Here is a 22,404-nt window from a genome sequence, read left to right as displayed (position 1 = left end):
TCCCGGAGTGGGGGGAAGGGGGCATCTCGGGCAGGGACCCGGAGAGGTTGGTGCGAGGTGGGAGGGAACATGGTCGGCGAGAAGGCCACGGACCCGGGACGCCGGGAGGGCCCAGAGCGTCGGACACCTCTCTGCGGCCGCTAATCCACCACAAAGGTTTCTTCTTCGTGACTCGGGCAAAGCTAAGCTAACGGCTTTACCATGGGTGTGGCCTGGACCTCGGTTTCTCTGGCGAGTAGCTGAGCAAACGCCACCCCCCCCCCCAAGTGTCTTGGGAGCATGGTTTTGTAGCCATCTAGGACTCCTGCCCCTGGACAGTGATCTGGGGCCCTCACCCCGAGGGAGAGACAGGCGGGCGGCAGCAGCTGCGTGTGGGCAGGCTGGGGCCTCTGGCCATCAGCCTGACACCTGGGGGTCCCTCCCGCCCCCAAATCAGACCCTTGAGCCTGAGAGAAGGTCACAGAGCTGAGAGGCCGAGCAGCTCCCACGCCCGGCGCCGTAGGGAACAAGGCTGCTTTAGGGGTCAGCTCACACTTGTGCATATTTAAGGGCCCTTCCCAGAACTCCAGCCAGCTCCCCAAATCCCTCCCAGAAATATATCTGTTAAAATAAACCGAGCAAGGCCAGAGGTCGGCTCAAAATGGATCCACGCCCAGTGGGTTCAGAGATACTGAGACAGATGGAAGCAGGAGGTGGCGGGGGTGGCCTCCCACCGGGCGGCTGTCCGGGGCCACGGCCATTACTCCGGGGCGGCGCGGGGTGTCCTGTCCGTGTCTCCTTGCAGCTTGTGCTTGCAGAACAGGCTGTAGAGGACCCGCAGTGTGCTCTTGGCATCTTTGTTCACGATGTCTGAGGACGGAGAAGCCCGGCAGGCCCGGGTAGGGGAGGCAGTGACCAGCTGCCCCAGTTTGCCGGGGCCGAGGAGGGGTTTCCTGAGCTAGCGTCAGGCACCCCCCCCCCGCCCCGCCCCGGGACAGCCCACCCTCCGGACCTGCCCCCACGAGGACCCCTCCCCAGGACCCCTCCACCACAGGCGGGTGGAAACTGTGGGCACAGCGCCCCCCATAGGAAGCCTCAGCCGACACTCATTCCCCACTCACACCAAGCAAGAGCACCCTGTGACCTCACGCCGGCACACTCCGCGGCCCACGCCCGGGCTGGCTGCCAGGGGACAGGGCTGCGCTCACCTTCGGGGCTGACGGGGTGGTCGAGCAGGCCTTCGTCCCTCAGCAGCCCCAGGGCCAGAGTCACGTTGTGCAGCTACCAGGACAAGAGCCCGTCAGATGTGGGCGGAAGGAGGCAGCCCCCGCCCAGGCCCCGGTCCCCACGCGCTAGGCCCGCCCACCATCCATGTGTCCGCCACGCTTCGAGAGGCCGCCTCTAGTGGGGAGGGCTGTCATTGAGGCGGGCACCCTGCCTGGGGGCCCGCAGAGCCTTCCCGGTGCAGGTGACACCCGGGGCGAGTCCTGCCGGGGGAGGGGACTTAGCCAGGAATGGGGGCGTGGGTCCATCCCGACCTCTCCTGTTGCAGCCCCCCACCCTGCGGGTGACAGACAGACCCCCTCACAACCAGCTGAGTTCCGTGGGCAAAGCACAAACGAGGAAACCGAGGCTCCGAGTGCCCGAGAGGCTTCTCCGAACACATGAGACGGAAAGAGCTGGAGCCCGGTCGGTCTCGCTGTCATGCCCGTGCAAAGCAGGCTGGAGGCCGGAGCTGCTGCCCCTGCTCAGGACCCCCGCCCCTGGGCCGGCCACTGTGTGACCTCTAGGGGGGAGCCCTGCCGGCCCTCTGTGGGGGGTCACCCCCTTTCCACATCTGGTGTTTCCCTTGGCCTCAGATACAACCAAAGAGCCCCCGCCCTTCCGCGGCAGGAAGAGAGGGTGTAGGGTGAGGAGGCCAAGCGAGCTCCGAAGGTGGCCGAGCCCCTGCTCACTGCGGCCTCGAGCAGGTCCTTCCGCTGGCGGTCTCAGCCACCCGAAAATCCACGGTAGGGGCTAGGCGTCCCACACCGTGGCTGGCCGTGCCGACCAAACCAGTCTCCCCGCCGGCTTCCAGCAGGCCAGGCGGTTCCCATGGCAACCCCATCAGGGTCCTGGAGGCCCGCCTGGCGGAGCAGCGCATGAGCAAGACCCACGCGTGGAGGCCGGCCCTGGCCAGGCCACCTCCGGTCACCTCCTCGTGGTCTGGGTAGGAGGATTCCTGAGACCTGGGTTGGACGTCTGTGCACCAGCCCCCACCGGGTTGCAAGTCACAAGTCAGATGAGTCACGTGTCCCGGCTGGGCCTCAGTTTCCTCATCCGAGCCACGGGGATAGCCCACCTTCCAGGCCGCCATGTGGGTCAAAGGCAATGATGGGCAAGGAACGAAGCCAGGAAGCAAGCTTCGAAGGCGGGACGTGACTGCGCGGCCCGCCCTGGCGGGAAGGCGTAAAGAACTCTCCCTGTGGGAGAGGGGGTGTGGGCCGCAGTCCTGGTTCAAGAGCCCTGGGGGGGTCCTTCTCCCCTGGGGAGGGTCGTTAGAGCGTCAGGACGGAGCAGCTGAGCTGGGGGCAGGCTGAGGATGCGGGAGCGAGTGGGGGCCAGCGAAGGCCGTCACGGGGTGCCAACGCCCCCAGGTGGGGGACGCCTCCGGGGATGGAGGGAGTCTCAGAGTGAGCCACCTCGAGGTCCCCCACTCCTGGCTGCCACTGTGTCCCCACACCTTCCCCTCCCCCAGACCGGAATGTCCTGGACAAGCAAGGTTGCCGTCGAGGCTGTTTTTCACATTCTCATCATGGACGCGCTTCACAGGACACACGGAAAGTAAACGTGAGGACCAGGAGCCGCGGAGATGGGCTGCCGGGCGCCGCGCCCTCCCGCCTGGCGGCCCCGCCCGACGATGACAACGGGCTCGCTCTGTAAGCCAGCACCTCTGTAAGCCAGCACCTCCCGAGGCGCGATCCAGGGCAGACGGGGGGGGGGGGGGGGAAGCGCCTGCGACCTAAAGGCTCTGGGAAATGTCGGCTTAGACAGAGCAGCAGGGACCGCGTCCCTTGCAGGACTCCTCAGGGCCTTGAGCATGGTATGACAGGCATGTCGTGAACCTTCCGGACGGCGCACGTTTCCCCAAGTTATTCGACCACAGAATCCGGTTAGCACGGAGTACCTCGCAGGACCCGCGTTTTGGAAGCATTTCTTCCATTCGCTTATTTTAAAACCGCCGCGAATCGAGCAGCTGCCGTGCTCCGGCCACGCCACAGGGGCGAAGAGACCCACTCGTGCCCTGTGGGGTGTGAGCTTCGGGAACCGCGGCTGTGGACACACGGGGAGGGCCGGGCTGTTTGAGACACTTCTCGACGGTGCTGAGTCTGACCCAGGAGGAGCCGCCCCAGGCTCCAGAACTATCTCCCCATGCTCTGCCCAAAATATCGTTATATATATATTTTTTTCTGTGCATGGTCTAAGATGATGAAAGTAAAACTCCCACATTCCTTGGCGCTGAGGGGAGGTTACGACCCAGGAGGACGCTCTGCCGCCCTCCGGGGAGAAATAACTGGGCGTGGGAGGGAGCGGAAGGCTCCTGGCTCCGGCGATGGCTGCCTGCCCTCCATCCCTGACTTCCCTTCCTGCAGCAGCAGTGAAAGGCGATCTCACAAACACACCAACAACGGCAGGGAAGGCCCGATGATGCCCAACCCGATTCCGAGAGGCCGCTCCGCGGAGAAACCGGGTCCGTGGGTGCCCCGCCTCCGGAGAGGGCTGTCGCCCCGCCCTCTTCGGCTACTGACCCCGGTGGCATTTTTATTATGCATTCCTGCAGCTGGAATACACCATAAAAAATTCATTTCTGGGGGCTGAGCTAAGGGGCTGCCTCTTTTATCCCCCGGCACAGACTGTGGCTCCTACTGGAAACATCTTTCTGGACTCGGCGGATTCGGGGGGCGTCAGAAGGTGGCTACGACCGACCGGCGTGCGGGGGCGGCGAGGCGTCCAGCACAGACCACGGCCGCCCACGAGCTTCGCGCCGCCCGAGGCGCAGAGGGGGGCCTCCCGGCTTCCTGCTCCCGCCCCCGCCCCGGGCGTCCTGCCTCCTGGAAAGGGGACGCGCCCCAGCCCCAGCACCCTCCGCCTCTTGCGGGGCTCCCCCTGGCTCCCCAGGAAGAAAACAAACAGGGAGGAGCGAGACCGGCCCGCTCGGCCCTCGCCGTGCTCCCGACCGGGTCGCCGTAGCAATCCGGACTCAGGGTCCTCCTATGGCAGCGGGGGTGGCCCAGCTCCCACCTCAGGGGCCCAACTTGAGGGGGCCTAGTTCACCCACAATGCCTGTGGGGGGTCACCTCGCTGGCCCTGATCCTGCACCCCTCTCTTGCACCCATACATTTGGGAGGGCCGTCTCGCCGAGGCCTGGGGCCCATCTGGCCATGAGAAGGAGGAAGAAGGAACCGCGTGCCAGTTCTGAGCCCAGGCCTCGTGCGTTCTGCCAAACCCAGCCGAACCCAGCCGAACCCAGCCGAACCCAGCCGAACCCAGCCGAACTCAGCCGAACCCAGCCAAACTCAGCCGAACTCAGCCAAACCCAGCCAAACCCAGCCAAACTCAGCCGAACCCAGCCGAACTCAGCCGAACCCAGCCAAACCCACCCGAACTCAGCCGAACCCAGCCGACCTGCAGATCCAGAGGAATAAACGATGGTGGGTTTTGGCTGCCGGTTGCTCAGGCGACTCGTCAAGCGGCATTTCCGGGGCCGTCACTGACCGACGCAGACTCTGAATGCCGGCCGCTAGTCCTGGGCATCCACCGGAACCGCGAACCCCGCTGCTGCGGCCCCAGTGCCGGCTCTCCGGACTCTGCACCCCACCCAGTCTGAGAGTCAGCAGTCCCTGCCTCTCGGGAAAGTGGAGACCGTGCCCCTGAAGACAGCTTCTCCACGGTGCCCGGCGGAGAACAGCAGGCCGAGGGTCGGAGGCGGCCCCGGTGTCAGCGAAGTGGCCCTGGCAAGTCCCACAGCCTCACGTGGCCGCGGGTTGCCCCCCTGTAAAACGGAGGCGCAGCCTCTGCCCGGGCCCCCGCAGGGGTGTGGTGGTCCAGGCCCGTGAGGCCTGCAGGGACCACAGCGAGGACCACTCAGGGCCGGGAATGCTGGAGAGCCTGAGCGGTCAGGCTTGTCACTGGGAGCAAGGCAGGGACGGGGGTGCAGGCATCGAAGGGAGGGGCTGAGGAGGGGCCTGGACGAAGGGCCCAGGCTGGGGTGCCGGAACTGGGCCCAGGCCAAGGCTGTGGAGCCTCACAGCCCCGGGCGGGCCATGAGTTCTGATCCAGCCCCAGGGCTGAGCGTCCCCACCCTCCCCAGAAACACGTGAGCCTGTCACAGGGGCAGAAGCCTTTTCTCATCCCAGAAGTGGCCCCGAGGCTGGCCACGCGAAGGGTCCCCAGCCCTGGCTCTTCTCCAGAAAAAGCTGCTGCTGCAGACAGGGACCCTGCTGCGACAGAGGTAAGCTGGCCACCTGGGGTCCTGGGCGGGCAGGCAGCCAGCTGCCCAGTGCGCCGGCCAGCCACACCTCCAGCATCACCTCCTGCGGGGCCGATGGTCACTCCCAGGGGCCCTGGCTGTGTCCTGGGCAGGGCGGGGAACCAAGGACCACATGCCCCTCAATACGTCTGCCTCCTTGATTCTCCAAACTCTTGCTTCCTACGCGCGCGGTCTGCGGGGTGGGCAGGGCAGGGGTGCGAGCCCGCATTGGAGACGAGAAGCCCGAGGTGCAGGCCGTGGAGCGGGGACCAGCAGCCAGGCCTCCCGTCCCTCTGCCACGCCTGGCCTGGCGCAGAGCCGGCCGCCAGGGCGGGCTGCTGCCCCCGTGGGCCTCTGCTTCCTCGTCGGGGTCGTGAGAATCCTCTCACCGGCAGGTAAGGGGATCGGCCCGTGCATGAGCCGGCGGTGGGTAGCAGAGCAGGACCGGCCGGAGGAGCCGTGCTGGGTCCCTGCGGCTCCACACGACGGGGCCTGGGGCTCAGGGGAGGCCGTGGAGGAGGGAAGCGGGTGCTGAGGCTGCTAGCGGGGAGCCACCAGGCCACGCTTTCAGGGGTTCACCCTGTTGCTTCCAGCGGCGTCATTACCCTCTCCGTCCCCCACCCCAGCCAGGCCACAGACCCTCCTACTGTCCCCAGGGTCCACAGGAGGACAGACCCCGGGAAGCCAGGCTCCCCGCCATGCCGAGCCTGTCCTTGCGGCTGGAGCAAACCCCCAACGGGCCCGGAAACAGTCAGGCTTTTGTCCACAGACTCTGCTGAAGCCGTTCCCTCCCCTCGGGCAAACCAAACCCCGATCGACTTCGCCGCGGGTCCGTACTCAAGCGATGCCTTTCCTGACTCCCTCGGATCATGCTAACCACTCATCCTTCAGGACGCCCACTGCTCCGCCCACCATGGGCCAGCAGGCCGCTTCGTGGCCCTGGAGGACCACACGCCATCGGGAGCACTGCGGATGTAGGCCAAGGGGCCTCGAAAGCAGCCGTGTCTTTACAGCCCACACGGCACAGGGCCTGACGCCACACGGGGCCTGACGCCACGCGGAGCCTCAGAAAACGAGGGATCAGGAGCATGAGTGGATGGATGGGGGGATGGACAGGTGAATGAATGATGGATGGATGAATGAATGAATGGGTGAGAGGGTGGGTGGGTGGGTGGGTGGACGATGGATGGATGGATGGATGGAAGAAAAGATAGACAAATGGATGGATGGATAGATGGACGGGTGGGTGGGTGGATGGATGGGTGGGTGGATAGATGGATGGACAGACAGATGGACAGACAAAGGGGTGATGGATGAGTTGGGTGGATGGGTGGATGGGTGAATGGGCAAGTCAATGGATAGGCGTAAGAGTGGAAGGATGGATGGATGGGGACACATATGGACCAACAAACTTCCTCTCTACCCTTCGCTTCACCCGGAGGTGAATAAAGACTGGTTGTGCCGATTCCATAGATCTGTCCACTCAGAGACAAACCGTGAAGGACCAGCTCTGGGAACTTACCATTTCTGCAGGAGAGCTGGGAGTGAGGTAGAATTCCTTCAGGTGCAGGAAGAAGCCTCCCAGTTGTCCAATCAGCAAGAGAAGGATGACTCCATCTGCAAACTGCAAAGGCAAGGACTAAAGGTTCATAGCCTGGGGGATCCTGCTCTGGCCCCCACAGCTGTGTGGCCACACGGAGGTCACACGGCCTTTCTGAGCCTCAGCTCGCTTTTGAGAACAGGGACGGCACCCCCGACCTTGCAGCATCGTAAACGTGGGCGGCCGCAGGTATGAAGCAGGGATCGGCTGCCTGGCGCCTAGTACACGCTCAGGAAAACGAGCTGTTTTACGCTTTCTGTAAAATAGCCTCCTGTCGTTTTTCGAATCCCGTGCTGTACCACGGGCACAGAAGCACAGGAGAAAACAGAGTTCGGCGGAAAATCATTCTGTCAGGAAGAGTCGGAGCACGCCGCAACAGGGCTCCCGGTGACAGCCGCGCCATTAACACCTCTGTCTGTCCTGTCCGTGTGTCCAGAGATAAAGCCATCGTCCCCGCCACCAGCACATCCCACGCTGGCGTAACCCTGTCCGATCTCTTCAAGGACACGAAACACGAGACTGGACATGGGAGAAAAGCCGCCGCTCGAAGTCCCTAATGGAGGTCCACCTCTTAGGTCCTTTTCGATGTTCTTGGTTTGGCCCGAAATCTTTCCTGCTGATTTCTCCTGGTCAGGCCACCACAACCCCGGGGACTGCAACGTCCCCTGCGGCCCAGCGGGCCGTAAACGCCATCCTTGCACGTGCCGTTATTCTCCAAAAGCCATTATTTTACCGCAGGAGAGAGAAAGATGAACCAGGTAGAGGGTAAACCTAAGAGACCATCCTGTTCGAACCCGCACAAACTATAACGGAGACGAACTGATTATTTATTGCGCATCCGCAGCGGAATGTGCTAAACCGCAGGTATCTACCACCTCGCTTACTCCTCGCGGTTCGGGGAGCCTGTCATTCTCGTGCCCATTTTAAGAGAGGCGGGGACCGAGGCTCCGAGACGCGCGAGTCCAAGGCCACGCAGCCGAGCGGGGGCGGTGTCCTCGGAGCCCAGGGCCAACACGTGTCCGTCTGGCTTCATTGGCGTCTCGTGTGGCTACCATGCGAGGTGGCGACGCGCACTAACTCCGGCCTCAGCAGACTGGGGTTCGAATCCCAGGTCTGCCGCTTAATCGCTGTGCGACCGTGGGCGAGTTAAAGACCCTCTCTGTGTTTAGCACAACGGGAGAGTGAGCATCCATTCCCCTGGGAGGGGACCGTGGAAGGCTGCAGCACTGTGCCCCGGGCCTGGCGCACAGTGGGAGCTTTGCTGGTTTCAGCTACCAGGCGCAGGAGAATGTCAACCCCACCCTCTCCGGCTGCCGTCCGGCTCCGTCTCTCCGTCAGATTAGAGACGTCAGCCGCTCTGGCTAAGATCCCATAAGCCATTTGGTCCCTCCAGACCCGCCCCCCGCTCCGCCCCTGGCCTCGCTGGGCGAGGGAAGCCGGGCGGCCTCACGCCTGCACCGCCACGCTCAGCCCCGGGCTGGCCACCGGCCTCTCGGCGTCTCCCACGACCCCGGGGCTGAGGGAACACCCCAGATGCACCGCGTCCTCACGGAAGGCCATGCCCCACCGTGAAACGCTGCCCACGTAGGCGTCCGCTCCTGCCCGGGACGACGCAGCGGAAGTCGGCCGGCCGCAGGGGCTGAGCGGGGCCGCCACGGATACACGTGTGAGCGAAATGCAGCTACACGGGAGGCACACGTGCTCCGAGCCCTGTGTCCGGGAGTCCACCATTAATTTTGAACCAAAGAGCTGAAAAGTGGTGATTTTACAATGAAAGTGCTAATGGCACAGTGAACCCCTTTGCAAAGGCCCCACGGTCCCCACCTCACGGGGTCCCCACAGTGTCCCTGGTCGGCGATGCTGCCCACCAGCAACACCTCCCCCACCCCTGTTGGAGCAGAGGAACCCCCAGGCCACACAGGGCTCCCAGCACCCTGCTGCGCGCCACGGCCGCTCCCTGCCCGGGGACCCCACAGCCGAGTCCTTACCTGGGTGTCCAGATTCTGCACGGACAGGCCCAGGGGCTCCAGCTTCTGGTTGGCGAAGGTCACGATGGCCTGCCCAAAAAACACAGGGACCCCCAAAGGGACCCCAGACCCAGGGCTCAGGGTCGCGACCTTCCCTCCTAGGGGGACAGAAAGCCTTGCGCACAGCACCCAGCTCCCAGCAGGTGCGGGGCAAGGGTCCCCCAGGGCACAGGACAAGAGGGTGGCAGGTGGCGAGTGGCACTTTGATCTCTTACCTCCTTCACGGCGTTCACTTTCTCCGGATCCAGCTTAAATAATTCATCAAAGACATCCTCTGCGGACAGATCCCATAAACACCTCGTCACAACGCTGCTATCTTTGTGCCAAACAGAGGACTTTTTTCTACAAAAGTTTCTCAGAGTAACCCGTCCAGAGGGACCTGTGATTTTATCTCGGGTCTCCTGAATTTAACGACAGGCCTCGGTCTAAGTCACTGCCCCCCTCAGTGGCTGTGTGACTCAGGGGGAATCGCCTCCCCTCTCTGTGCCTTGGTCGCCTCACCTGGAAAGTATGGCTGATACTATCCACCAGGTGGGGTTATTGCAAAGATCAAATCTGCACGAGGTGCGCTGGCCAGGCGCACAGCGAGACTTCAACAAACAGCTGTCCCTTCTGCAGCGGGGGCCATCCTCTCCTCTGGGAACTTGCCCGGCCCCCGGCCAGATCCCCGCTCCACCCACAGATCCATGGGAGCTGCCGTAAGTGGCTGAGTGGGGGCCGGCCCTGGACTGACACTCGGCCCGCTGGTCCCTTCCCTGGTGTGTGTGGATTGGCAGAATGAGAGCATCGTGCTCTCCCAGTGTCTGGCCCTGCGGCGTGCCCAGGGCCAGCACTCACACCCCCGGGGCCCAGGGACAGGGGGAGCATGCTGGCGGCTCAGGCTCCCGCTCCAGCCTCAGCCACCGCGAGCCCTCAGACTAACGCCTTTTCCCCACGAGCTGCACCCCTCCTCTCTGCGGGTAACACGCCTCCCCTGGGGAGACTTCTTCTCAGGCACCGAGGACCCCGACTGGGAAGAAGACTTCGCCCCTGGATTCCGCCACTCAGCGGCCATGCGACTGAGCAAGTCACTTAACTCTCTGCGCCTCGTTTCTCCCCTCAATCAGTGAAGGGGGGGAAGTAGTACCAGACAGCATCGTGCCCGTTAAAACGTCCCATGAACCAGTAATCACGGTGGAAACACCCACGGTCCCTTCCAGACCGCTTGGCCCGTGGTCAGGGAAATGATGTCACCGAAGGAGCCAGGACTGAGAGGCGAATGTGTGCTCAGATGACTGGGGCCGTACCGGATGAATGTGCTAGCAATGGTTTGGAGGGGGCCCTGCTCTGTGCCCTGGCCCCTCACCGTGTGCCCCCTAACAAACACGGCTCCCTGGGCAAACCCCCATACCCTCATGCTGCCCTATGTGCGTGTGCGCGCACACACACACGCGCGCACACACACACGCACACCCGGCCCCTCTCCTTGTTTTTCCCATTCGGCCTCCCTCTACCCTGTTCTCAGAAGCCCCTTGTTAGGATGGATAGATTGATAGACGGATGGGTGGATGGATAGATGGATGAGTGGGTGGATGGATGGATGAGTGGATGGATGGATGGATGGATGGATGGATGGATGGATGGATGGATGGACGGATGAGTGGATGGATGGATGGATGAGTGGATGGATGGATGGATGAGTGGGTGGATGGATGGACGGATGGATGGATGGATGGAGGAATGGATGAGTGGGTGGATGGATGAATGGATGAGTGGATGGATGGATGGATGGATGGATGGATAAGCAGCTGGCCAGGCGGACTGACTGAGGAATACATGAATGCCAGAAGGAAGGTCCAGGTCAGTGAGTCAGTTGTGCAGAGTTCTGTCACGTAAGCAGCAGCCAGTACTGAACCATCGCTACTGAGCCCGCACCATGTGCTGAGCACATTTACACATGGCCCCTTGCTGCGAGCCTAAGAGGCGGGTGCCAGTGTTACCCCGTTTCACAGACGAGGCACAGACAGACCGAGAGACCTCCCCAGGCTCACGCGGCTAACGAGCCGGAGGATTGGTGTTTGAACCCAGGCCGCTGGCTCCGGGGCCCCCACGCTGGGTTCCCTCATTACCGCCCCGGGAGACTACACATCTCTAGGCCCACACGAGCGGCATCGTGAGAAGGAACAGCTCTGCCCCGTGGCGGACAGACGGAAAGGGGGGCAAAGGCAGCAGGGGAAGCGTGGGACGCAAACGCAGGCCACGAAGGACCAGGACGGCACACAGCAATGAACCCGGCATCGTTGCGAGTCTGTTCACGCGCGTCGGGCGGGAACAGAGCGCCGCAGTCCCGAGAGTACTCACTCGAAGGCGGGTCCGTGTCGGTGCTGAAAGGAAGATCGTAGGGGAGGGAAAAAACAAAAACAAAACAAAAAGAGGTTAAAAAGATCTTCGAGCCTGTACTTTCTTAACAGGACAAGACTTGGTTTCGGCAAGTTACGCACGATAAGGTGCACATATCCTAGGTTTGTGGCGAGAGGCATCAAAGTACTGGGAGTGTTTGTGGGGGGCGGGAGAGGGGCTGGGAGAGCACACTGGGGGCGCGAGGCCTGCTCTGTGCCCTGGGGCCACAAAGGGGGGAAGAAGCGAGGCGTCCGGGACTCTAAACGCACCTTCCCGCTGCAGGGCCCCAAACGCGTTCTTAGACCCTGAAGCTTCCACCTCGACGGAGCCGGTTCAGAGCGGCCCAGTGGCTGGGTGGCGGCGAGGGCCCAGCACCTCGCCGAGTCAGAGGGGAACAAGGCTTGCCCCGGGGTGTCCTTGGGAAGGCTAACTGGGCCAAGCTGTGCACAGGACCCACCGGCATGAGGGGCCAGCAAGGGTCTGCCTCTTCCCGCCCTCTGCCACCCCCGGCCAGCACGCCCACGACACGGCCATTCCTGGTCATCGACCTGAGGTGGTTCGAGCCCCACCCCCACGCCCCAGTTGGGGGAAACCTCAAGGCAGGGGCTGTACCAGCGGGGGGAGGTCCCCTCACAAACACTATCTGTAACCCTCGCAACAGTCCCAACAGGTAGGAATGGTCTCCATTTTTCAGAGGAGCAAAGACAGAAAGGGGAGGGACTTTTCCAAGGGGACACACAGCTCACACAGACAGGCCGTAGCCCTGTGGAGCTGGCGGCCAAGCCCGTGAGACCGGAACTCACCTCGCCGGGCTTCGCGAGGGGCACATAAGCCACGGGAACTAAACCCGCTCTGCGGAGAGCAGGCCCTCAGCGGCACCAGGAATGGAGAGGCCACAGCTCTCCTGCAAGCAGCCCACTCCCAGGCCGACCCACAGAGGCCTGGCCAGACCCCCGGCGGCCTTGACCTCCGGAAAGGCAGAGCTGCTCTGGGTGTCCCGCTCGCCCACACAGACAGAAGGCCAGGAGCTGGCTGACCTGGACACTCAAGGACAGAGCTCCCTCACTGCACGCAGTAGGTGCTTGATAAACGTTGGTGGAGTGAGTGAGCGTTTGGTGCCCTTGCCTCCCACGGGGCTGTGCTGTCCAGATGTCGGGGTTACGCTCGGCTGCAGCACATCCCTGTCGTGGACAAGGCAAGGCTCCCCAGGAGGGCTCAGGTGCCAGGCCGTAGGCTGGAGCATGGCGTTGGGGTCTTGCTGGTCCCCCATGGCTACAGCGTGACCTCACGACCAAGGGCCAGAGCCCCTTCTGACCCCATCTCTGCCCGTTTTGCTGGGACGCGCAGAGGCTGGTGTGAGCCAGCAGAGGCCACCTCCAATTCCCAAGAAACCAGCGCCGGGCACCCGCCAAGCTCCCTCCCTCACCTGCACGCGGTGAGCTGTTCCACGGACTTCTCAGACTTCAGGCCATTCCTGGTGCTCTAAGGAAGAAAAAACAGGGAGGAAGTGAGTAATCCCTGAAAACTCGGGGACCCGCGCCTGCTGCTCCAAGTCTGCAGTGGCCAAAGCAGCCCCGAGGGACCCAGTTTACCCTGCCTCATCTCCCCTCTGAGTGGCCTCCTGGGCAGTCTCGTCACTCTGGCTCAGCTAATTGTCCTTCTTCCCATGAGCCTCAAGTCCCACAGGGTGGGGACCATGTCTACCTCGTTCCCCAAGTATCCCCAGGTTCCACGCAGGAGTCAATGAACATGTGTCTCTGAATAACGAGTGAATGTAGTGGGTGGAAGGAAGGAGGGAGGGAGGGAGGGAGGGAGGGAGGGATGGATGGATGGATGGATGGATGGATGGATGGACGGATGGACAGACGGACGGACGGATGGATGGGCGGACGGACGGATGGATGGATAAATGAATGAGTGAAGAAATGGAGTCACCTCTGATTTACATATGTATAAACAAAGCCACAAAACTGCTCAGTGGAGAATTTTAATCAATGGTTGTGAAAAAAAGTAAGAATGAATTCACCCGGGTTTGGCCAGACTTGGCTTATGCTGTTGGATCGAGTCAAAGGTAAACCCCAGAACTGGACGCTCCGCTGCTCACGGGATCCCCAGAGGCTGGCGTGTAACGGGGAGCAGGTCAGGGGCCCTATCTGTGGCACTCGGCATGTCTGAGAGAGAAGTCGTGGACTCCTAGGCCACTCGCCACAGCGCGAGCCACGCATGAACTAGAGAGCCGCATGGGGCAGAGAAGCCCCGGCACCGTGGTCACAGCCCTCGGCCGATGAGTGAGACAGGGTGCCGCGGTGACGAGGACGGTGGCTGTGCCTCAGTGGTGTGAAGGCTCCCGGGAGGCCGTGAACAGGTGGTCACATGTGGCCCACATTATAGGGCTGCCGTCAGCTGAGACCTTCCTGTCACCCCCGGGTGCATGCCATCTGTTGAGGTACGTGGGACTGGTCGGCCGGCCCGCTTCCTCGTGGCCCCTCTGGGTCCCCGCCAGTCCCCCGGGGTTCCTAGCACCTCCCACTCACAGCTCCAGACCAGCACCCACTCCCGTCCTGGTGGGGTGTGACGCTTCTCTTGGCTCAGCCCCGCCCCGTGAAGCACCCCCCAGGCCAGGGCCCGGCACCATGGACCCGAGACGCTCACGCGGCACGAGGATCGCCCGTGTCCAGCCCTCACCTCCATGGTGATCACCTCCACCTGGACGTTGCTCGGGAGGGCCAGGCCCGGCTGGAAGCGCTTGGCCAGGGCCACGAGGAGATGCAAGGTGGCCAGCAGGTCCTTGCTGAAGACGGCTGGGAGGAGAGAGGGCTGTGAGGCGACCGCCCAAACCTGGGGCCACGGGGAGGGTCTCCTGAGGTCACAACCACCCTCCGAAGACCCAGGAGATCCGTGTCCGGCCTCTGAAAAGCAGAGGCCTGGAGGTTGACGTCCAGACTGCAAAACAGGCGCGCTTTGCCCCGTCACCCCACATCTGCGCATCCAGCCCGGGACACGGCCCACCGTGCCGAGGGGGACTGAGCGCTGTTTACAATCAGAAACAAACACGCGCCCCCCCTGCCCCCACAGTCGGACACTGGGCAGTAGACCAACCGACTGTTAGATTTAAGCTGAACGTGACTTAATTCAAGGTCAACATTAAACGCATCGGTTTTTGAACGTGAGGCCTTAAGCAGAGTGGAGAAGGCAGGGGCAGGTGCCCCACAAAAGGCGGGTTTGAAAACGCGCACCGTCGCCTCCTGACCTCGGAGGAGCCCCTTATCTCCTTTCAGCCTCAGTTTTCCCGTGTGGAAGATGGGGAGAATGCGGAGATTGGAGGGGCGGGACGTGCGCCCCAACTGTTAAGGGCCGGGGGGGCGGGAAGTTGAGGTGCTTTGCACACGCTCGTTTCTGACAAGCCGGCAACCGCAGATATAATTTCAACAAATTAATAAAACGGGACCGTGGGTGTCCCTCTGCCGGGGGGCTGGGCTCGTCGAGGACGTGGAACTCAGCCCCCAGCCACTGTTGCTGGCAGGGCTGCATTTGTCGCAAGGCCACGTTCTCGGTTTTGCAGTAGTGACAACCTCGGGGGACAGGAGTGCTGTGGGCTGCTCGACTGAGTGCCCACTGGGCGTCGGCCTGCGGCTTCGGCCTCGGTCCGAGCGCCGAGGTTGTGCCCGCACCTGAGGCGGCCGAGCCGCCGCCCCTGCAGCAGAGGGACCCAGGCTCCGCCAGCCCTGCCCTGGACGCCGGCCCGGGCCGAGGCCTCACGTACTGTCCACGCTCCACTTGACCTGCGGCTCCTGCACCTGCAGACTGCGGTTGGCGGCCTCCAGGACCATCTCGAGCTTGCGCCTCTGGCTGGCCGCGGTCAAGGCGATGTCCTCCACTTCCAGCCGGGTCCCCGCCAGCTTCTCTGAGTGTGGCAGAGGGCGGGGGAGGGCGGTGAGAGGGAGGGCGCGGGCGAGGCCAGTTTGGGCCCTTGCAGGGGGACCCGTAGGCAGTGCCCTGCCTCCAGGGGGTAAGGACGCTGCCCCTCTGTGCACAGGACATGCAGGTCGTGGGGCCTGAGTGAGGCCGGGCCCTCTGAGCTGCCCTCCACCAGCCTGCTGCACCTCGACCGACCCCTGTGCCCACCCCCTCGGCCTTCCGCTCAGCCGTGTGCACTTCCTCTCTGCAGGGCGATGTGGTCCAGCACTTAAAGCCTGACCCCTTGCTCTCTTTACTGTGAGGCCTCAGACAAGTGGCCAGGCCTCTCAGAGCCTCAGTTTCCTCATCCGTAAAATGGAGATAGTAACAGCACGGAGCTGTCCTGGGCGTTGACCACACCTGCCCGCGGTTAAGCGCTCAGGAAGCGACCGCCCTGGCTGGTGGGTGTTTCCGCAGCCCTTTGTAGGACCCGGTGAATGGCGGGTGAACAGTGGGGAGCCAGGCCCCAGGCTGGCCCCACAGGAATCAGACTCACCCCTGCCCTTCAGGACCCCACCGCTCCTTGCAGAAGGCAGACAATTAGACCCAAACTAGATTCACCCCTCTCACAGCGGCCAAGGGTGGGGGCGGGGAGAAGGCCTCGGGGCCAAGACGCAGCCCTGAGGGGCTTCCATACTGGGACAGGAGCACCCAGCCTCTAGCTGCTGGGCCACCTCACCGTCCGGCAGCCCGGGGCAGCCAGGGGCAGGAACGCAGGTTCCCGTTGTCCCCAGCAGCCAAAGGCAGCAGGCTCTCCGCAGCGTTTGAGGAGCAGCGCGAAGGTGGGAGGGGCCGCGGGTCAGCAGGGAAAGGCGAGCACTAAGCCCGGCCAGGCGTGGGAAGACGAGGCGAGGTGCCCGCCTGGCCCGCGGGAGCAGGGGCCGGGGCCGCAGCTTACGGAAGAGGTGGTGCAGGATGAGCCCGTCGAACAGGTCCTCCTCCAGGCTGCGGACCACGATGTGCTCGGCCTGGAGCTCGGCGTTGATCCACTCCATCAGCACCTGCAGCCCCCAGGGGACCGCTCACTGGGGGCCCTTTCCACCTGGCCCCTCACCTGGCTCAGCACCCCCCTCCCTCATCCTGGAATGCTCTCCTCCCACCTGCCCACTCCCACTCATCCTACAAGGCCAGCTCAAAAGTCACCTCCTCCGGGAAGCCCGCCCTGATCTCTCGGGCTGAGTTAGGGGCCCGCTCTAGGCTCCAGAAGACCTTCTCTCTGACACAGACCTGGGCTGCTGTTTGTCCTGCGTACGGTCTTAGTAACACAAAGGCTGCTCCCCTCCAGGGCGCCCCTGGAGGCCAGCCCACCCTGCTTCTCCTCTGGGGCAGAGAAATAATGCCTCAGCTCTTTAAGGGAGCAGCCCGAGCCAACCAGAAGTTGGGGTACAAAGACTCAGCCCCTCCACCCCTGGGTAGCAACTCTCCGAGGTGCTGTCCACACTGGCTCCCCCAGGTACCCCGCCGACCGGAGCTCCCACAGCTGTCGCCGGCCCCATCACTCACCCTGGGGGACCCCCTTCCTCCCGTCTTACTGTCCCACGTCCCCTCCTTGTCTCCCGTGACTGCCACCTCCCAGCCCAACCTCTTGTCCCCGCACCCTTATCCCGGGACCAGTTTCTGGAGGAACTCGGTCTAAGATGACGTGCCGGCACCTGCCAGGTTTCCCAGAAGGGGCCGTGCTGGGTCTGCTCTGGTCCTAGCGCCCGGCGGCGGGAGAGGTGGGTGGAAGGGGCAAGGCAATGGGAGAAAGGAAGGGAGGGCTGGAAAATGGGCCAGAAAGCCCCGGGGGTGGGAGGTGGAGCAGGTCGGGAGGCCTCCCCGGAGGAGGCAACAGAAAGGACACACGGGAGAAACAGGGCGGAGAAGACAAAGACCCCGAGCCTGTGCCCGGCTGGTCCCGCAGCCAAAGCGAGCACCGAGAACGGGGCGCCAGGCCTGTTCCCGCCCACTCCGCCAGCTGTCCCTCGCCGTGGGCAGCCGAGTGAGTGCAGGAGCACGAGCTTTGGGGCCCGCAGCCTGGGTCGGTCCCCAGCTCTGCCTCTGGGCAGCCGTGTGCCCCCCGCAGGCTGGGTCACCTCTCTGAGCATTGTCGTCCCTTCCCCTGGATGCAGGTGACAACAGATCCCTCTCAGTCCCGTGAGGCTTGCTGGGATCGTGTCTATAATGCATACAGTCGGTGCTCAAGAAATACCCCTCCTGTAGCCATTTGACTGGTGTCCCAGGGACCTGCGGGGTCACCACCCACCAGCCTGAGGTCAGGGAGGGCAGGGCGGCCCACCACCCCCAAGAGGACAACATGCGGCCTCCAGAAAGGTCGGGGCTGGGGAGGCCGCGTACCTTCTGCAGCTCTTCAAATCTGGGGTCCTTCCGGGAGGTGGGGAGCATGTATTTCTTCTTTTCTCCTGGAAGTAGAGGGGAACATGACATGTTGGGGGGACCCGCAGGGCCTGGCAGCTCGCTCCTTGCAGGTCACCTGCAGAGCCGTCACCACGACCACGGGGGGGCGTGGTCCTGCCGCTTCACACACAGATGTGCACACGCAGACACACGCTTACATGCATGCACACAAGTGTGCTCCCATGCAGACACGCAGCTACACAGATGCAGATGCACGCGAATGTGCTCACACACACGTGCATGCACACGAGTGTGCTCCCATGCAGACACACAGCTACACAGATGCAGATGCACGCGAATGTCCTCACACACACGTGCATGCACACAAGTGTGCTCCCATGCAGACATGCAGCTACACAGATGCACATGAGTGTGCTCGCACATGCAGACACACACCTACACACATGCACACACATGCACACACGATGCATACAAATGTGTTTGCACATGCAGATACACAGCTACACACAGATACACACACATCCACCATCCACACACGTGCATATACAATGCATACAAATGTGCTCACTCACGCAGGCACACAGCTGCACGCGTACACACAGATGCACAGACACATGCGTGCGGACACCGCAATCATAAATATACCGACACATACATGCACACGCAGGCACACACAATGCACACAAGTGTACTCACACAGACGCCGACACACGTAATCATAGACACACGTATGAACACACGTACCCACACCTCCTAAGCACCAAACACCAAAGTGACGTGGTTCCCGGCCAAGCCTGGCCCTCCACACCTCTGCCCGGGCTGTTTTCCCTGCACCCCAAATGCCCTTCCCAAAACTTCCCTCATGAACGCCAGCTCATCCTCAGACTCTGCACCATTTACACTTGGGAAATATATTTAAAAGCTACTTCTTGTCTATCTGAAATTCGCGTGTAACTGGGTGTCCGTTTGATCCGGCAACTCTGCCCACTTACATAAGAAGCCACCGCTCAGACGAGCTCCAAGGGGCCGAGGCGGATTCACCCACGTTTGTCTGGCTCCCTGGCGTGGGCGGCCCACTGAGGCCATGCCAGCTTGCTCTCTGAGCCCCAGGACCCCGGTCAGCAGCTTCCCCACGTTTTAGACTCATGGAACCCACAAAACGTCAGGGCGACGGGGTCCTACGAGATCATCTAGTGCCAATGGAGTGGACTAACGTCGCCATGTGGGGATTGCCTTGCCCAGGTTCACAAAATGCATCGTCTCTGTCTTCACATGACTCAGCTGGGACTTTTCCTGGACGTTCTGAAACCCTTCGAATGCCACCCAGCCCGAATCTCCTGACGAGAAGGAGGGACAGCTATCACGCCGGGCGCCTGGCGGGCCCTGGACAAAGGCCCACAGAGCGGGTGAGGGCAAACGAACGGACGGCTATGGCGAAACAACCCCCACCCCGTATTGGCCAGACTTTGCCACTCGATCACCCCATGTCCCAGCCCTGCTCGCCAGAGCTTCAAGTATCTCCAAATCAGCTAAAACAAAATTAAGTATTGTTTCTAATAACTAAGCCCGAGCCCTCACAGCAACTTTCCTCGCGATGCTTTCCCATCGGGAACCAGCTATACACAGAGAGCCCTGGACAGTTAACGGAGTCGGCCTCGTGACTCTGGACCACGGCCACCGGTCGGTCCCCTGCCCCCTCCCCAGGTCCACTCGCCGCTCCAGGGGACTCTAATCCGCACGGCTGTTTCAAAAGGCTGCATTCACAGCGTCTAGGAAAGGTTGCCCTCTGCTCTTTCGCTTAAATTACTTCACGCTTTCTCTCCATCATCGTCCTTATGTTTAAAGGTTACATAAATTCTAGTGAGTTCACTTAACGCCCTTGCCGAGGGGGACGTTCGGGTTGAGTCCTGGTTTGTTGTCTGTTTTCTGTAACGGGGTGGCGACAGCTTTGGGCGCCTGCTACCATCCTTTCGAACCATCTCCTGGAAGGGAGATTTCGGGGGCCGAGGCCACAAACCCCAGCGCTCAGAGAACAGAGCCTTGCCGAACGTGGCTCCCACGCCGGCTGACTGGTTTCTCCCCTCTCTTGCCTGCGGCGCGAGCAGATCTGACACCCAGCCCAGTGTCGGAGCCACGCAGGTGTCGCCCAGGACCGCACGGCGGGCATGGAGTCCGCCCCCTGGAGCCACCCTCCTTGGGCTCAGAATCCCCGCTCGACCACGTACCCACAGATCTACCTGTTATCCTGCTATGTTCCTCTCCGTGCCTCAGTTTCCTCGTCTACAAGCAGGAGGTAATATAACACCTAGCCTCAGAGCAATAAATGATGTGCCACCTGTAAGAAGGGCTTAGCGCAGTGCCACTACGAACCTGGGGGTTACGAGGGGCATGGGGATAACTGCGGAAGGTTCCAGAAGCGAGGAGGGGCTGTCGAGTGTAAGACAGAAGGCGTAGGCAGGGGCTGCACAGACAGGGCGTCAGCCGACACCTCGGACAGCAACGCGGTGCCCGGCCGGCCGTGAGGTGTGGCGCCGCCCCTCCGCCCGGCCCCCGGCCCCGCGTGGCCCAGCACCTTGCGGCAGCTCCTCCAGCGCGGGCAGGCTCGTCTCCTTGGGGAGCTGCAGCAGGTTGTAGAGAGACTCCGGCTCCATCTCTGCGTCGCCAGCCCTGGGGGACGGGGGACGGGGGTGGGGGGTGCGTCACTGTCTGCACAGCCTCAACCCCGCTCTGTGTCAGGAGGCACGAGGGAGGGCGGGAGCCGGCTCTGCGTGGACACGTCACTGTCCTGCCCAGGCAAGCGGCTGGGGGCCCTGAAGAGAGGGCGGCCTGCAGCCGGTCCCCGCGGGACGCCCGGTGGGGGCAGGCATGCGGGTGAGGGTGCAGGGCAAGGGGGCCTGCTCAGCCAGGCACGGGGCGGCCAGCTCAGCGCGGTCCTCCAGCACGCAGCAAGCCTCCCGCCCCTCCCCCTCCCCACCCCCACGGTTAACGAAGGAGGGGGGACAGCCCCTCCTCGGAGCTCCTGGGGTCCAGGGAACCCTGAGCTCAAGAAGGAAATCTCAGGGGGGCTGGTTTGGGGGAGCCCATGGGTAGGTCTTATTTACAGGGCCTGAGCTCCTGCGGGGGGAGGGGAAGAGCCCCAAGCCCGACCCCTCCGGGCCTCGGAGCCTGAGCCAGGTGAGCTCAGAGCAGCACCGCCGGCCTTTGACCGAGCTGCCCAGAGCTGGCACATCGCTGTCCCTGGGACTTGGCCCCCACTCCGCACGGGTTTGACTCTCAGAGGGTGGCCTGGCCCCCAATTCTGAATGAGGCTCTCCGCAATAGGGTTCTCTCTTGGGGTGGTTTGGGGGTCTCACGGCCGATGCCGGCTTGGGAGGGGCCAGCATCTACAGAGAGCATATGTCCTCATTGTGGGAAGGAGCGAGGCTCACCCCGAGCCTGGGACCGGGGATTCAGGCCCAGCCCGGCCTCCTTCCTGTTCCCCTAGCCCACTTCCTCTGCTGCTCGGCTGGCAGCTGTGCCCGCCCCGCCCCCCTCTGGCCCTGGCCTTCCCCAGCCTCCCCACCCACTCCCCAGCAGACATCTGGGGCAGTGTGTCATGCAGCATAAGCTGGTGGTCAGCTGCAGGCCCCAGGAGGCTGGCCAGAGCAGCAGGGCCCACAGCTGTGGTGAGATGGGGTCAGCCCGTCCCACTAGCAGCCAGCCAGAGGACACCCTGGGGCCGTTTTCCCCTGAAGTGGGGTTGAGGGTAACACAGCTGCTGAACCGACCTGTCCCCCGAATCCCCAAGCCTCCTCCTGGACCCTGGGATTCGGTTCGCGGACGCAGGCGGGGAAGCAGCCCGGCCCGGGGTGCTAGGAGGCCCAGGCTCCAGGCCGGCTCTTCCTCACTCAGGCTGTGCGACTTTGGGCAAACCCCCTCCCCTCTCTGGTCCCGATGCTTCTTTACGAGGACAGGCTGGACACCATGCTGGCCCAAGGCAGCCCAGTGGACGCAGAGCGGGGACCTGCCTCAGCCATCGGCGGCCCGGGCGGTCCCTTCCCTGCCCTGGACTGGGGGTGGCCTTTCTCCCCTTGCATCGATTAAGCTCAGAGGAGACGACACGACAGGTTAGGAATCTGTCCCCTGGCTGCCCAACAGGTAGGGGGCTCTGGGGAGGGAGGAACGGCCGCCCCGGGCATGGCGAGGAGCGAGAGGCACGGGGCTCAGGGGTCCGCTTCGCCCGGCCCCCCCCCCCCAGCGGGGACTGCGCTCTCTGGGCTCAGCCTCCACCACCCCGTCGGAGCCCGCCCTGTGTGAGCCAGGACCTCAAGCCTGCGGGACCGACAGGAAGCCCCAGAGGCAGAGATGCTGGAGGGACTCACCTGGCTGCTTCCTGCACACACGGCAGTGAAGCCACAGGGCTCCGAGGGTGGTCCCGGTGCCCAGCGGAAGCAGGTTCCGGGTTCCCGGGTCGGCAGGGGCCGCGGGGCCGCGGGGGCTGTCGGGAGGCAGGCGCCAAGCTCACTTCCTCCGGCCGTGGCTTTTGCAGAGCCCGTGGGTTGCGGCTGCCTGCACGCGGCTTCCTCCCGCTGGGCTGTAGGCCTGAGGCTTCGAGA

At 63.1% G+C, this 22,404-nt stretch overlaps 1 protein-coding gene across 4 annotated transcripts; it reads right to left on the bottom strand.

Annotated features, from left to right (window-relative positions):
- Nucleotides 1–523: 523 nt before the first annotated feature.
- PARVG (parvin gamma) lies at nucleotides 524–22,395 on the bottom strand. 4 transcript variants are annotated; one of them, XM_016135741.2, is made up of 13 exons: nucleotides 22,171–22,395; nucleotides 20,382–20,476; nucleotides 17,789–17,853; nucleotides 16,350–16,452; nucleotides 15,258–15,398; nucleotides 14,180–14,295; nucleotides 12,921–12,976; nucleotides 11,456–11,478; nucleotides 9,331–9,389; nucleotides 9,077–9,145; nucleotides 7,011–7,112; nucleotides 1,188–1,260; nucleotides 524–849 (listed from the first exon to the last, which is right to left on the bottom strand). In XM_016135741.2, the coding sequence occupies exons 2-13, from the start codon at nucleotides 20,458–20,460 to the stop codon at nucleotides 740–742; spliced, it is 996 nt and encodes a 331-aa protein (XP_015991227.2). In that variant the 5' UTR covers nucleotides 20,461–20,476; nucleotides 22,171–22,395; the 3' UTR covers nucleotides 524–739. The 4 variants fall into 4 exon arrangements, with proteins under 4 accessions (XP_015991227.2, XP_015991229.2, XP_015991226.2 ...); XM_016135743.2 differs by lacking the exon at nucleotides 22,171–22,395 and adding an exon at nucleotides 20,180–20,236 and having other exon boundaries at nucleotides 20,382–20,481; XM_016135740.2 differs by lacking the exons at nucleotides 17,789–17,853; nucleotides 20,382–20,476; nucleotides 22,171–22,395 and adding exons at nucleotides 16,595–16,771; nucleotides 17,527–17,624.
- Nucleotides 22,396–22,404: the final 9 nt, after the last annotated feature.

This window comes from Rousettus aegyptiacus, unplaced genomic scaffold, assembly GCF_014176215.1.
Source record: "Rousettus aegyptiacus isolate mRouAeg1 unplaced genomic scaffold, mRouAeg1.p scaffold_m13_p_2, whole genome shotgun sequence".
In the NCBI taxonomy this organism is placed as follows: Eukaryota; Metazoa; Chordata; class Mammalia; order Chiroptera; family Pteropodidae; genus Rousettus; species Rousettus aegyptiacus.
Note: the sequence above shows the minus strand (reverse complement) of the source record. Positions and strands in the feature narration are given on the sequence as shown.

Bases quoted from the DNA above. Each gene is read 5' to 3' on its own strand.
- PARVG (XM_016135740.2), bottom strand. The intron at 15,399-16,349 runs GTAAGCTGCGGC...TGCCACACTCAG, and splicing joins CATCCTGCACCACCTCTTCC to AGAAGCTGGCGGGGACCCGG. The intron at 12,977-14,179 runs GTGAGGGCTGGA...TTTCTTCCTTAG, and splicing joins TGGAGGTGATCACCATGGAG to AGCACCAGGAATGGCCTGAA.